General features: G+C 39.6%; 2 protein-coding genes across 5 annotated transcripts in view; one reads left to right on the top strand and one right to left on the bottom strand.

Moving 5' to 3' along the window:
- The window catches only part of kif26ba (kinesin family member 26Ba), a 106,744-nt gene extending 104,378 nt beyond the window's left edge, over window positions 1-2,366 (bottom strand). For 2 of the 3 annotated variants that reach the window (XM_008405769.3, XM_008405767.3), the window contains exon 1: window positions 1,683-2,366. In XM_008405769.3, coding sequence (XP_008403991.2) covers window positions 1,683-1,736 — 54 coding nt within the window. In that variant the 5' untranslated portion in view covers window positions 1,737-2,366. The remainder of the gene's footprint in view (window positions 1-1,682) is intronic. The other variant, XM_008405766.3, reaches the window with a different exon arrangement.
- A 3,181-nt stretch (window positions 2,367-5,547) lies between these two features.
- Window positions 5,548-14,032, top strand: LOC103462772 (PWWP domain-containing DNA repair factor 3A). 2 transcript variants are annotated; one of them, XM_008405765.2, is made up of 14 exons: window positions 5,548-5,767; window positions 6,199-6,333; window positions 6,435-6,733; window positions 7,598-7,844; window positions 8,080-8,199; window positions 8,291-8,361; window positions 10,097-10,179; window positions 10,295-10,355; window positions 10,428-10,503; window positions 10,921-10,971; window positions 11,053-11,294; window positions 13,114-13,335; window positions 13,432-13,520; window positions 13,619-14,032. In XM_008405765.2, the coding sequence occupies exons 2-14, from the start codon at window positions 6,327-6,329 to the stop codon at window positions 13,716-13,718; spliced, it is 1,668 nt and encodes a 555-aa protein (XP_008403987.1). In that variant the 5' UTR covers window positions 5,548-5,767; window positions 6,199-6,326; the 3' UTR covers window positions 13,719-14,032. The 2 variants fall into 2 exon arrangements, with proteins under 2 accessions (XP_008403987.1, XP_008403986.1); XM_008405764.2 differs by having other exon boundaries at window positions 5,549-5,767; window positions 8,059-8,199.
- The last annotated feature ends 643 nt before the right edge of the window (window positions 14,033-14,675 follow it).

A 14,675-nucleotide genomic window follows, 5' to 3' on the forward strand; every position in this document is an offset into this window, starting at 1 on the left:
AGAGATAAAAACCAGAAAAAAATGAATTATGAAAGAACATCTCATGATTGAGACAACCAAAATTTGGGAAATAACATATCCATTCATTTGCACACCCCAGATATTCTTCTCCCCCATCACTCGTGGAGAGTTCAAGGTGTTTCCAGGCCAGAAGAGACATAAAGTCTCTCCGGCTTGTTTTGGGTCGGCGCTGGAGTCGTCTTCTCCCAATGGGAAAAGCCTGGTTAACCTCCAAATGGAGGCACCCAGGAGACATCTTGAACTGTCTCACTGGATTCATTCTGTCTCGGGTGGCGAAGTCTGATGATTCAGGGAAAACTGAGACAATCTTTCTGGCAAACATTGCCAAGGTAATGAAACAACTTCCCTGTGGCAGAGCGCCAGAAGTGACAAATATTTATCCAGAGGTGCTGGCGGCTATGGACATTCAAGGGCTGCTGTTGTTGACGCATTTCTTTTAAGATCAGTTGGAAAAGTGGAAAAGTAGACCAAGATTGTGGTCCTAATTTTTAGAAAAGGAGAGAGTCTTCCACTTATCTTTCTACCTCAACAAATTTCCGTCTAGGATGTTAGAAATGCTGGTTCAAGGAGGAATGTTGTTTGTTATGTGGACTAGATCTTTACCTTGCAGGTCTTTTTGGGCCACTGAAGCTTTTCTGTTGGTGTTGCTGCAGTTACACTGAGAACAGGGATGCTTGTAGAGACTTGGTTGTATGACCAAAGCCAGAACTGTTTGCTTATTCTCAGCACAAAGCTGAGATTTTTCCCAATGAATGTTGGGGGATCAACCAGGGCTGCCACTTGTCTCCACTCCTATTTGTTGTATTTATGAGCAAGACTTCAAGGCTTAGTAGTGGAGGGAAGAATATCTTGTTGTGAGATCTCTGAGTTTTATCTTTGTGTTGCAGATGATGTGGTTCTGACGGCATCTTTGGACTTAGTTCTGACCATTCTCATCTTTTCCAGTTCTGAACCAGAAAAAGGTGGGCCGCTGCCTCCAGGTTTTGGTTACGTCCCTGACTCTAAAGGAGGAGTTCAGGATTAATGGTAGAGTGGAGACGGAGGTAAATGGGAGCTTTAGGTATAGAGTCTCAGCTCCTCAACAAAAAAATGAAATAAAAAAATAGCAGTGCATTACAAAAAATTCAAGTTATTGCAAACTGGTCCGACTTAGTAATGTGAACAACTGAGTGTCATGAGCTGAGGAGTAGATCTGTCGAGGTTGAATTAGACATTCTGGTGTAGTGGCTGCAGGGCCACTAATTCTACAGCCATAAAAAAAGCAGCTATGTATAAAAATGATGGGCGGGGAAGTGGCGAGGCTGCTATATTATGACCAAACCCTGTGCAATAAATTGAAGCTAATTGCAGATGAGCCAGAAGCACAGGTGTGAGAGTGAGAATAACACCTGACTTGGCAGTGATAATTAAAGAGATGCAGCGTGATGAATTTAAACCCACTGATGTGACACTATGAGCGGTGATGTGTGAACTACGCATGGACACAAACCTAATGAGAGATGGCATCAGGTTGTATATTTATGACCAGCTAAAGATGGAAGCAAGCTGCACTTCAATGTAGTGGGTGGAGCAGTGAATGGATGGTAAGTTTTTAGATTTTCCAGGTTTACACACAGAGAAGCACCAACTCATCCGGAATTTAAAAATAAAAAAAAACCTACCCCATGTTTTCTGCTCCGGCTGCTCCTCTCCCTAGTCCCCGACAGTGAAGTCATGTTGTAGGTAAGAGGAGGGGGAGAAGGAGGAGGAGAGGAGAAATAACCTCTTCTGCCGCTTCACATTCAAAAAACAAACCGCTGGATCGATTTCAATTAACTGCGCGCCCCTGCAGGTCGCTCGTCTCGGTCTTGCGGTGCACCTCACGCCGTACTCAGACGCATGTGGTGAGAGGTGTGATCCCCATCAAGCTGCCAGGAAAAACAAAACCGGCTCCTTTGGTGAAAATTGAGCCAGGAATAGTTGCAGCGCAGAGAAAAGATGCGCAAGTCATGCGGCAGACTGCGCTCCGCACTGAATGAGGCTCTGTGCTCAGCGCGCTGGAGTGGCACCGCGCTCAGCCCTGCCTGTCTCCATTAGCTCTGCATCTCAACCCGCTCAGGGTGAAGTCCACCGTGTAGATCACAAAACATGATCAACGCATGTCAGAATGGTTGGCATCCGACTGAAAAAATAAAAAACACCTCAGCGACGAGAGACTGCGTGCGCCTCGCTTTTGGGACTTTAAATGGACCCATGCGCACCCTCCTGTTGACTTCACGACGCTCCGCACTCTGCTGCAGCCAGCAGTGGACTAAGGACACCGGAGCGAGACGCACATCTGGATGAGGGCGGGACCAACCTGCCCCTCATCGACCTTAGGCCAATCACACGTCCAGAGGTTCCAGCTGAGTGGCATCTGGACTGCATGCGTCAGAGAGAGAAAAAAACCCAACTATATATAAATATATTCATGTTCTGTGTCTACTGTCTAGACACCTGAAAAATATGGGAAACCTTTGTATTTGGAGGACTTTAATTTATCTCAGAATATGTCAGTTTTAGATCACTAGTAATCATTGTGTGTAATAATAAAAAATAATAATAAGCAGTTTTAAGTGTTTAAGAGTGACATTTTTCTAATACTTTTTGTCAAGATGTTTAAAATTAAGCAGACCTGTAATAGAGTAGAGTGGACTGGTCCATCAGGTCTCCTGTTGCTGTGCTAGGAGCTCCAGACTTCAAGTCAAAACTTCTGTTTAATTATCCTGATTCCATCCTCTGAAGATCAAGAGATCTCTGCTGGAGGACAAATCTTGATTGATTTGCATCGCAGAGAGACCCCTGTGTTCAACTACTCACAAAAAACAAACGTGATCAGTAGATGAGCGGGTACACACTGCCCTCTGCAGGCCACGTGGGGTTATTACTGGTAAAACCACAACAGGTGTTATGCCCAGAAAAGCCCGCCTGCCCAAATTTGCATCCCCTGTCGCGGGAGCGCGCATCGCTCTAAACTCTCGCATATTGACGAGGAAACGGATAAAAATATGACCGAAGAGAAAATTTTAAAGATAATTGTAACATTATCACGTTTCTCAACCGTGTAATCCCTAATACGGTGGGTTTTATTTTGCAAATTATTTGAAATAAATACGGTTTTTACACTTTTATTGACACAATGAGTCGAACTTTTTTTCAGTCCGTGTCTGTTGTAAACGTTCTCCGCAAATGGTTTGAAATTCTCTGCTTTGTCTTTTGATATCATAATAGCTCAAAAGCATTGCAACAGAGAACCATTATGTAGAACATTTTATATCATGCTTCACTTCTAGTCTGTTAATGTAGGAGGAAATGCAACTTAATTTATGAGCCTGAAAATATTTGCATCCGTCTTGTTGATATGAAACTTATAGCATTAGCTCAGAGAACAAGTGTCATTACGTAGAAGAGATTAAATCATTTCAGCTCTTTATTTCCCCCAATTAGCACAGGGATGCATGTTTTGGCAATATAGATTTTGAGCCTGCCACAATACGCATCCCTTCTCTATTCCCCTCAAATATTATCCTATCGATATAAAACATATACCAGCAGTTATTGGAACTACTCAGATTATGTAGAAAAAGTTATTTCACTATTAACTCTTGAATTCTTTAAATTAGCACAGGGATGCGTTTAGGGGCAAAATTTCCAGCCTGCCAAAATATGCATCCCTTATCTATTCCCCTCAAATATTATCCAATTGATTTAAAACTTATAACAGCATTTCTTGGAGCTACTCTCATTATGTAGAAATAGTTATTTTACTTTTAACTCTTTATTTCTCAAAGTTAGCACAGGGATGCATTTTTGGGCAATATGGATCCCAGTGCTAATTTGAAGAATTGAAGAGTTAAGAGTGAAATAACTTTTTCTACATAATGAGAGTAGCTCCAAGAACTGCTGTTATAAGTTTTAAATCAATTGGATAATATTTGAGGGGAATAGAGAGGGGTGCATATTTTGGCAGGCTGGAAATCCATATTGCCCAAATTTGCATCCCTGTGCTAATTTGAAGAATTAGAGAGTTAAGAGTGAAATAACTTTTTCTACATAATGAGAGTAGCTCCAAGAACTGCTGTTATAAGTTTTAAATCAATTGGATAATATTTGAGGGGAATAGAGAGGGGTGCATATTTTGGCAGGCTGGAAATCCATATTGCCCAAAAATGCATCCCTGTGCTAACTTTGAGAAATAAAGAGTTAAAAGTAAAATAACTATTTATACATAATGAGAGTAGCTCCAAGAACTGATGGTATAAGTTTTAAATCACTATAATAATATTTAAGGAGAATAGCCAGGGGATGCGTATTTTGGCAGGCCATCCATATTGCCCAAAAACGCATCCCTGTGCTAATTTGAAGAATTAGAGAGTTAAGAGTGAAATAACTTTTTCTACATAATGAGAGTAGCTCCAAGAACTGATGGTATAAGTTTTAAATCAATAGGATAATATTTGAGGGGAATAGATAAGGGATGCATATTTTGGCAGGCTGGAATTTTGCCCCTAAACGCATCCCTGTGCTAATTTAAAGAATTCAAGAGTTAATAGTGAAATAATTTTTTCTACATAATCTGAGTAGTTCCAATAACTTCTGGTATATGTTTTATATCGATAGGATAATATTTGAGGGGAATAGAGAAGGGATGCGTATTGTGGCAGGCTCAAAATCTATATTGCCAAAACATGCATCCCTGTGCTAATTGGGGGAAATAAAGAGCTGAAATGATTTAATCTCTTCTACGTAATGACACTTGTTCTCTGAGCTAATGCTATAAGTTTCATATCAACAAGACGGATGCAAATATTTTCAGGCTCATAAATTAAGTTGCATTTCCTCCTACATTAACAGACTAGAAGTGAAGCATGATATAAAATGTTCTACATAATGGGTCTCTGTTGTAATGCTTTTGAGCTATTATGATATCAAAAGACAAAGCAGAGAATTTCAAACCATTTGCGGAGAACGTTTACAACAGACACGGACTGAAAAAAAGTTCGACTCATTGTGTCAATAAAAGTGTAAAAACCGTATTTATTTCAAATAATTTGCGAAATAAAACCCACCGTATTAGGGATTACATGGTTAGGAAACGTGATAATGTTACAAATATCTTTAAAATTTCCTCTTCGGTCATATTTTTATCCGTTTCCTCGTCAATATGCGAGAGCTTAGAGCGATGCGCGCTCCCGCGACAGGGGATGCAAATTTGGGCAGGCGGGCTTTTCTGGGCATAACACCTGATTTTCTTTTATTCAAATCTTAAATGGGTTCTCATAGGCTGTAAGTTGAAGATTACCATGATCAACAAAAATAAAGACTTTAAAACATCCATCTCAGTGTAATTAGATGGATGTGTGTTTTACTTAGTGAGTTGAGTTTCTGCTATGAATAAGTTTTGGAATTTACATAATATGAGTGTAATTTTAAAGAAATCTTTCAAAAGTGCATTTCAAACCAGCTGTTATTTGCCCTCCGGGCCACGAGGGGGCGTTTGGTTAAATCTTTAAGAGCGCTTCACAGCCCGCGAATGGAAGCAAGAGTCATGTCTTGTTCCAAACAGGAATTTGTGTTGATATCGCGTTGCTTTCGGTTTTCCGTGTAGTATTTAGCTAGTTTTCAGCACTTTGCTTTTCTGCCTTTTGCGACCTGGTGCAGCAGTAAATATGAGCAGGTACTGGGACGCATGATGGCTTTGGGTTTCTGAACAATCACAGCCTTTACGGTGAGTTTCAATCTGTAGCTAATGTTAGTGTTGGCAGTTGGCTGCTTATGTTTTGACATCCCGCCCCTTGCTTTGCGCAAGTTATTTGTACGTTATTATCTCATATTTTGGCTTTTAAGCTTCAAATGATAATGCTTTACATTATAGCCTTGTGCAATAAAAATATCCGCAGACGTTTTTGGGTTGTTATGGCGCATTTTCCAAAAAGAACTAGCTTGTTTTGCAGGTTATTTCGTTGTTTGTATGCATTTTTTAATCTGGATATGATCTTAATGCTTGCTTATTATTCAACTGCCGATTTTGCTTGTTTTGACACATGGTAGTAAACAAAGCTGTAGCAATGCACACATGCCCGTCATTTTACTAAGAGTTAGACAACGTATTTAACATGAATTAATAATTTCTCCATTCATTTATTTATTGTTACAAAGGACATTCATGTTGCCCGGGTGGACGACATTTCCCCTGGTAATGTCGCTTCTGTACTCATGTTCATCTGTCTGCCAACAAACTCAAAGCACATCATTTCAATGAGAGGAGCATACTGAGCCACACAACAATGAGAGGTACAGCATTTAATCTTCTGGATTGCCTGTGTTGTCCTATTTCAAAACTGTTATGACTCAACTGTTTATTGACTTGAGGTTATCTTTTTATTATCTTCCAGGGAGACCTCGTAAAATAAGGAAAAGTGACTCCAAAGAGTCACCCGGCTTTAATAAGGTCCTATCTCCTCCAGCTGCAGAAGTGTGCATTTTCGATAATATCTCCAATCTCGGCTTGCCTGCTTTAGAATCTGAACCAATTACACCCAAGAGATGCAAGGGACGAAGGAGACGGACACAAGAAGCCATAAGTGTGACTTCACCGCCTGTGCACTGCTCCTCCACATCCAACATTTCACTCTCCTCCCCCAGAGCTGATGAAGAGCCGCTGGAGTACGCTGAATTTACCACTCAATCAAAGGTGAGGTGTGAAGTAAATTTTTACTGAGAAATGCTTGTTCAAGGTGGCAATTTTTTAGCTTTAGAGATGCACTGTCCTTTTGGAAAATCAAAAATAGCTTCTTTTTTTTTTATCTCTTAAGGCATTATATTAATACGAAGGGATGGGTGATACGGCCTTGATATTTTAGAGCAGTGTTGATTACAGTAACCAGAAAAGCGATGATAAAAAGTAATAATAAAAAAAAAAACCTTCTTATGTTATCTTTCTTTTAAAAAAATCTGAATTGGCAAAAAGTGGTATTGGCAAATCAACACTTCATGAAAACCAGAGAGTGGAAAATAACCACTTGATTGTCTATTATCTATTTTACCATGGGAAAGGATATCTATTGGTCTGAAAGGGTTCACTAATTCATCCAGCTCAGCCTTGTTTCTCCCTTTTCAAAATATTTGGACAACCTAGACATTTCAAATGTGAGATTATATAGCCTTACGTTAGGCAGGGCCATGCGCCCTGGGTCCCTGGCACACCACATTTTCTAATTCTGGGTTTCTTCTTGTCCCAAAGGAAGTCCTTAACATATGTCTCATACTGTTTGTAAACCTGGGATGAGATGTCAACAGGCACCATGGACACATAATTGAATAATGGGGCTATCGCCATTTTTATTACATTCACCTTTCAGTTTTGCCCATTTATTAAGATCGGTTTTTATCTTCTGAAGAAGCGGTTCCACATTCAGTAGCATTATTTCCTCTAGAATTGAGTAAAGTCGTATGCCCAGATATTTCCTACCCGAGGGAACCCACTTAAAGTTAAATGGTGTAATATCATTTGAGTGACACGTTTAATACAGTACAGCATCTTTTCATGTTGCTGCAGACTCCAGAGGACGATCCTCCATGCCACAAAGCGAAACCTCAAAAAAGAAAGTCTCGAACTTCTCAGCCAAAGCAAGTGAGACAAAGAGGAGCCGTGGCGCAAACCCAGAAAAACGGGACTCCAACGAAGCGTCGGCGTGGCAGGACGCGGAAGAACATGACTGGAGATGCAAAGGGAAAAGGCACTCAGCCATCCAAACACTTGAGGCCGAAGTTTGAGCTGCAGAAGCCTGACGCAGCTGAACAAGGTACCGTCTGATGTTTGTCTCAGCTGGCCTAAAGTAAACGTCTTAAAGAACTGTGGGCACAGCTAATTGCTTTTTTGCTGGTTTCATATTCAGTTTTAATGCTTCTATATTTTAAAAAATAATTATTTGCCACTGCACAATTTTGCATAATTTTGCTGAATGCAGGAATGACCTCTGACTCCCTTGTCTTGTCTGCTCTCTAATCCCCAAAAAGATGACTCTTTGCTGTCTTCAGATCTTTCAATCGAACTGAATCATGATGAGGAACAGCTGCCCTCTCTGCCCTTACAAGAAAATGAGAGTGAAGATGAGGAGGAGGAAGATCTGCCAAGTTTCCTGATGCAGAAAAACAATAGTAAGGAGAAAACCGCAGTGGCTGAATGCAAACGATCTCCACAAGACCCAGTCCTACTGGATTTTTAATTGATCACTGTTTTGTCTTGCAGAACCTCCATCGATCACAGAAGGAGCGTTTGTGTGGGGCAGATGTAGAAACTATCCATACTGGCCAGCATTGGTAAGGATCAAAACATTAGGAGATACTAAGGTTTTTCTCACAGTGAACATTTCTTATTCTAAGCTCAGTTAGTATTAGCAAAGTTGTTTCTATTAATATGTTCCTCAAAATAGTTTGCTGGGATTTTTTTTGTTGCCTTTCCTCCAGACAGAACCGGTAGAACAGAGTCGTTGCTCCCACACATCTTAACAGTTCTGCTTAGAAATTTTACAAGGCCACAACAAACATTGACTTTATTGTCCTCAAGCCACTTTGTAGCTGCTCTGGTTGTGTGTTTATGGTCTCATTTGGACCCAGACTTTGATTTCCTGATGTATTGAGATGTCGTCTCAGTGTTTCCACATACGGTCATTTCCTCAAGCTGCTATTTTCTATTTTTGGAGTTGCACCAAACCCTCCTGCAGCTGAACACCCCCAACAGATGATGCCGTCACCTAGAGAAATGGTTATTTTAGTAATCGAGCATTGTATTCATACAGTTAATCGACTTATCGAATTAAAATTTGATAGTAAATTATTGGTAAATTCTACCGTAACTGCAGTGTTACTTATTGGATATCAACATCGAACCAATTTTTTTATATTTGTGCATGCTGAACAATAACATCCCTGTATTTTAGAAAATTAACCTGTAACCATAATAGCTCAATTTTCCAGTTAATCTGGACAAAATGTCACAAAAATATGACATTGTATTAAATTTGGTAATAACGTTCAGACGTCTGTAGACCAGCTTTTAGTTTATGTATCCATCTTCAATCAATTTAATAGATGAACTCCCACATTTCACAGCCACTTATAGCTTTTGTGTTCATGTTAGCGACTGGATTTGGCTTCATTATTTGGCGCCATGACGCGCTCCGCCATCCATTTGTTGGGATAATATGAAATTTATCCTCTGTGTTCAGTCTATCCGCTCTCCTGCGGCGCTCTTCCTCGCCGTTCGCTCTTCACCGCCACCAGGCAGCAGGTCTGGGAGGAGAAAGGCTGCCGTACTCCAGGCGTCGCACCAGTCACTTTAAGGATGCTTACTGGTCCCAAAAAACAGTAAAAACCCAGACATTATCACCAATCAATAAAATCCCCCCGGAACGAACTTAAAAATTGGACGTTATGCTGCTAACACTTAGCAACAACTAAGAGGCGGAAGTGAGAGCGTTACGCAACATAAATAATCACCTGGCTGGAACAACTAAACAATAAAACATAATTTAACAAAACTTTGGGGAATTTTAATAATCAGCGAACTCGACTCATTCGAGGAATCGTTACAGCTCTACTCCCTCCTCTGTTCTTCACAGATCAGATTCAGGTTTGCAACGTTTTTCTTCCAAATGTGGCTGCGGTATTTAAGCGCTTTGATTTTCAGTTTAATAAGTTTAACAAGACCGCAGGTCACATCTTGAATATTAGCTTTTGGAGTAATGGCTTCTGCCTCTCTGAGGGGCCTTTCAGCCCATGTCGTTTCCCTGTTGATGATGACCCAGTTCAGGCAGCATCTGCTGTTTTTTGTTTAGTACATAACAGCAAAACATATTTATCTCTGGGACACGGAATCATCGGTACGTGGCTCATTCCCTCTCCTGTCCATATATGTGGTTATAATTGCTTGAATAAATGAACAGGACAGTATTTGAAAACGTTGGTGTACCCTAATAACGACCAGAAAAACACGCCTCTAACTCCTCAACGTTTCTGATGTTTTGGGATCTGTTGTGTTTTTTGTTTTCTGCAGGTAAAAAATGTGAACCGAAGACAGAAGAAAGCAAGCGTCATGTTTGTTGACCAGGCGTTCACCGGCATTCAGAAACAAAAGGGGTAGGAACAAAACTCTGCTTTTTTTCATTTGCTCATTACTCATTTCATCCTGTAAATGCATCTCTGCTAAAGTGTTATTGAACGCAACATGACTTTTCAAATGTTGTTCCTGAAGGTTCACGTTGCCTCTGAGAACCTTGAAACCGTTTGACTGCGAAGAGGCAGATGAGCTGATGGTGAGCTCTGTTCAAACACCACTGACTCATCTGTGAAGGTTGTGTTTTCCTGACGGTTTGTTTCTTCTCTAGCAAAAAGCCAAAGAGTCATATGAGGCTGCTATTACATGGTCCTTGGAGTTCATAGAAGACTACAGGATGCGTATTGGTCAGTAGGAATTACAGTGATGACTGCAGTCTGCTTTGCAGTAGGCTAATCCTTGAGTGCTTTAGATTAAAAACAAAAACAGGAAGTATAAGAATAGAGGTATCAGAACAAAAGCATGATGTGAATTTCATAGGCGAGAAACCAAAGTGCGTTTCTACGGCCCGTAGAGCAGCAGAGCAGATAAATCAGCAGGCAGAGCAGAAATCAGACTGGAGTTTAACAAAGCGTTTGTTGTTTGAGGTGATGTTGAAAGTCCTTTGTTTTCTACTTTCTCCAGTCCTTTGGAAATGGATGTAGACTGTCTGCATTTGACACAGACCAAATATGATGAAGTCCTCTGACTTTCATTTTATGTAAACATTGTTTTACTCTGTGAAGCGACTTCTTACCATGTGTCCTTCTCTGTTTTGCTTTCAGCATGCGGCTCATTTTCCGGCTCTTTCATTGAGTATTGTAATCATGACATGAGTAAGTTTCTTCATCAGACAGCGACGCCTTCGCAGACGTCCGACGCTGCAAAACTAATCACTGTTGCTGTTTTTGCAACAGGCTATCCGGTGAGGAGGAAGTATCCGCAGGCTGCCTCAGAGAGACTAACAATCACCAGTGATGTCGTAACGGAGGAACCGTGTGAACATCACCAGGAGGGCAGCGTTGGCGAGAAGCACAAAGACGTTTCCACCTGCTCCAAGAGGCTGCTGCCGGACCGAACTCATGCTGCCCACAACCGAGCCAACGAGAAGCTGGTTCATTTCATTGTCAAGCAGCGGATGGTGGAGAAACGTCTCCTGGTAGGATTTTTTATTTCTGCTGCTGCAGAGGGTCTTCCTTCACATTTCACATCCTTTTTATATCTACTCGGGTGGATAGAGGTGGTTTGACCAGGAGACTCTGCCTTTAAACTTTTGGGTAGTTTGGGTTAGCATAAAGCATTATTTCTTTACTGACTTGCATCTGAGGAGCTGAGCATGTAGTTTAACTTAGTCTTTGGTGAAATCTATGATATCTTAATGATGCACGATACTTCAAAAATCTTAATATTTGAGTATTTTCTTATGGTTCTCTAGCAGTTGTGATACCTGCCCAGCTTTTGGCTGGTAGTAGCCGTCCTCCCAGTAAACATTCACGTGTTTCAGAGGTGTTTAGATCTGCTTCATACTAACAGCATGCAGTCGTTGTCATGGGGGAAATGTTATACCTTTAATCTATAGCTTCAGTCTGTTTTTTATGTGTGAGATATGCATTAGGGAAGTGGTCCATAGTACACAATCTGTTTTAAACTGACCAATAACAATAGCGATGCATGTTTAACAATAGTGATTATTGTTTTTGGTTTTTTTTTTTATCAACAGCATGTTGTTCCTCAGCTACCACAGCTTGAACTTTTACTTCCAACATGAAAGCTCTGCCTGCCTTTGGGCGTTAGAAAGCACATTGTTCTGCAGAAAACTTGTTCAGACAGTAACTACCGAGCACCTGTGACGAGTATTTACTCAGTTAAAGAGTCGCAGTGACTGTTTGTGTTTTTACATGGAGTAACACTAAAGCTAAATGCATATGAATGCAGTTTGATTCTGATCATGTCTGCAGCAGCTTAATAGTAACTTAAAAAAGATGTGTTTTACATATTTGTGACGATATAGTCTGAGACATAATCTGAGCTCCTCTGCATTCTTCCTGTTCTCCTACAGCCATCTGCAGAAAAACACTGAAGGAACCAATCAGAGCCAGGAGGAGGGGCTTATCGCTGTCACTCATGCTCGTACAGCTAGTTCCTCATAACAGAGTCTGTCATGAAAGCTCAGGCTAGTTAGCATGGCCACCAATGATGGCAGTCAATAATGATGGCTGAAGCTAACAACCATTTCAGTAATTAATTATTCTGGTGATTAATCACTTAATTTGATAAACAGCTTTTAGTTCTCTGAATAAGCTCATTTTGTACAATATTAGAAGTACATAAAATACAAATAATTCAATACCTTTAAAAAAAATAACAAAAAACCTGAACATTATTCGGTTAGATTGGATTAACTGAATAATAATTAAGAGGTGGTTAATAATATTAATTTTTTTATGATTATTTTTATTTTTGAACCAGATGAAGCTAAAACTATACCACTTGAGTTTATTTTCTTTTTTAAATGGAAAACGTACATAGATCCATTTTTGTACAGTTTTGGCTTAATTACTGTGTTGTTCTAGTTAACAAATAATCTATTACCATATTGATCATTATTGTACAAATCAATTAATTGTTTCAGCCTATTGTAATCAGTCGGTTAAAGGTGTCGGGGTTATATCCAAGTTTTACAAAACATTTAGAAGATTTCATCATATTATTGTCAAAGTAATTAAATGTTGTTTAATAGTCCAAAGGCATTTTGAGTGTAACTGCATCTGGATGCCATCAAACGATCCTATAGCACAAGAATCTCACTCCAACATCCGCCTGGTCAAAACGTTTTCTTATATTTTAAGTTATTGATGATTTGATCATTTCTACTGATGTATTTCTTATTAAACTTATTGCTGATTTAACTGATATTAATGTATTCCAGAAGAACCTTCACCGTTTGTTTTGATTTCTCGATATTAATCTGCTTGCAGGCCGTGATCCGAGGGCAGCAGGAGTCCAGATGGCTCCGCTCTTTTCTGAGTGCCAACAGACGGAGAGTGGTGAACATTTACCTGGAGGACGACCAGCAGCTGGATCAGGTGTACTGGTACCTCAACGAGCTCTACGCCAAAGCAGTGCCCAAATCCCCTCGCCTCGCCGACGTGAAGTCGATGGAGCGCGTCCCTTTTGTCCTAGATGTGCTTCTGCCGGAGGTCAGAGAGGACTCACACATATTACTGATTATATTTTTGCACACCAAGTCTCTCTTTTTATTTTTTAACTTGTAATTTTCTTGTCTTTTTATGCAGGCTATCATTTATGCCATTGCTGGGGTGGACAACGTTTCGGTCAAAAAGGCAGAGGAGAAGTACCTGAAAGGGCGATGCATTAGCAACAGGTAGGATTTGTGTAAAAGTGTAAATTAAAAAAAATATCTTAGCCCATATTTGAAACTGATGAATGATCTTTTCTTCCTTCCTTTTAACCTTTTTCTAGAGAAAGGCAAGAGTTTGACCTGATGATTGAACGGCAGATGTGGAGGAAGTCACAGCTTCAGAATACAGGACTTGAATTATTTTCTGACTCTATCAGTTAAAACAGATGCCTTTTTTTTTAACGTTTTTTTTTTTTATTACTATCCGAAATATAAAAAAAACTTGCCCCTCAAAACATTACGACTTCTTTAATATCCTTTACATTTTAAGCAAGTAAGTCTTTTTTTATTATTATTTTTTTACACTTTTAATTTAAAAAAAGGGACTTATCTATTAAATAATATTAAAAGTTTCAGAGCATTTAAAAAAGCACCTTTTTTTTTTTTTTTTTTTTTTACATTTGCTTGTGCAAAAATACATACTGAATGAATGCTTGCTGTGTACAAATAAAGCCTTGGCTTCCTCTTTCTGGAAATTCATTTCTGCAGTCATTTAACAGAAATTTTGTTTAGGAAATCCTATAAATCTGTTGTGCTTTTTCAATTTCCCTTCTAATCTCTTTGAATGCCTGTCCTTAATCGACATAGAGGAACACATGGCAGATGATGTCAGATAATTCTCAAAATTCTCGTCACACCCTCAAGCTTTACCCTGTGTTAAAGTTACTATTATTTATGGAAACAGTGGAAACCTCTGGTTGAGTGAAGGTGGAAATAGAACCATGTTTTGTTTTTCATCGTAGAAAGCTGTTTAGTGATCACTCTGTTTGGTTTGAACTGAAATATTTGCTATCCTATCATGTGAAACTAATTATAAGACAGACTCAAACTTCCACATGAATAGATCAGGCTTGGCCTACAGGGTATTTATCAACAGGAAATGCCTATGATTTCCTGTTACATATGATGTTTCTTGTTGTTTTTGCTCTCTTTTTAAGTGACCTGGAGAGTTATGAAAGGAGCTTTGAAATAAAATTTATTGTTATTAAGTACATGGGGTATGAATGCAACTCATCTTGGTATAACAACTTTGATAGTCAGAAATTGTTTTGCATTTGCTTTTATGTTTGTGGCCACTATGTTTTCAGATGAGATAATTATCACCTAAGAGCAGCTTTC

This window comes from Poecilia reticulata, chromosome 3, assembly GCF_904066995.2.
Source record: "Poecilia reticulata chromosome 3, P_reticulata-male-v2, whole genome shotgun sequence".
Classification (NCBI taxonomy): Eukaryota; Metazoa; Chordata; class Actinopteri; order Cyprinodontiformes; family Poeciliidae; genus Poecilia; species Poecilia reticulata.

Bases quoted from the DNA above. Each gene is read 5' to 3' on its own strand.
- LOC103462772 (XM_008405764.2), top strand. The intron at 6,734-7,597 runs GTGAGGTGTGAA...ATGTTGCTGCAG, and splicing joins AATTTACCACTCAATCAAAG to ACTCCAGAGGACGATCCTCC. The intron at 11,295-13,113 runs GTAGGATTTTTT...ATCTGCTTGCAG, and splicing joins TGGTGGAGAAACGTCTCCTG to GCCGTGATCCGAGGGCAGCA.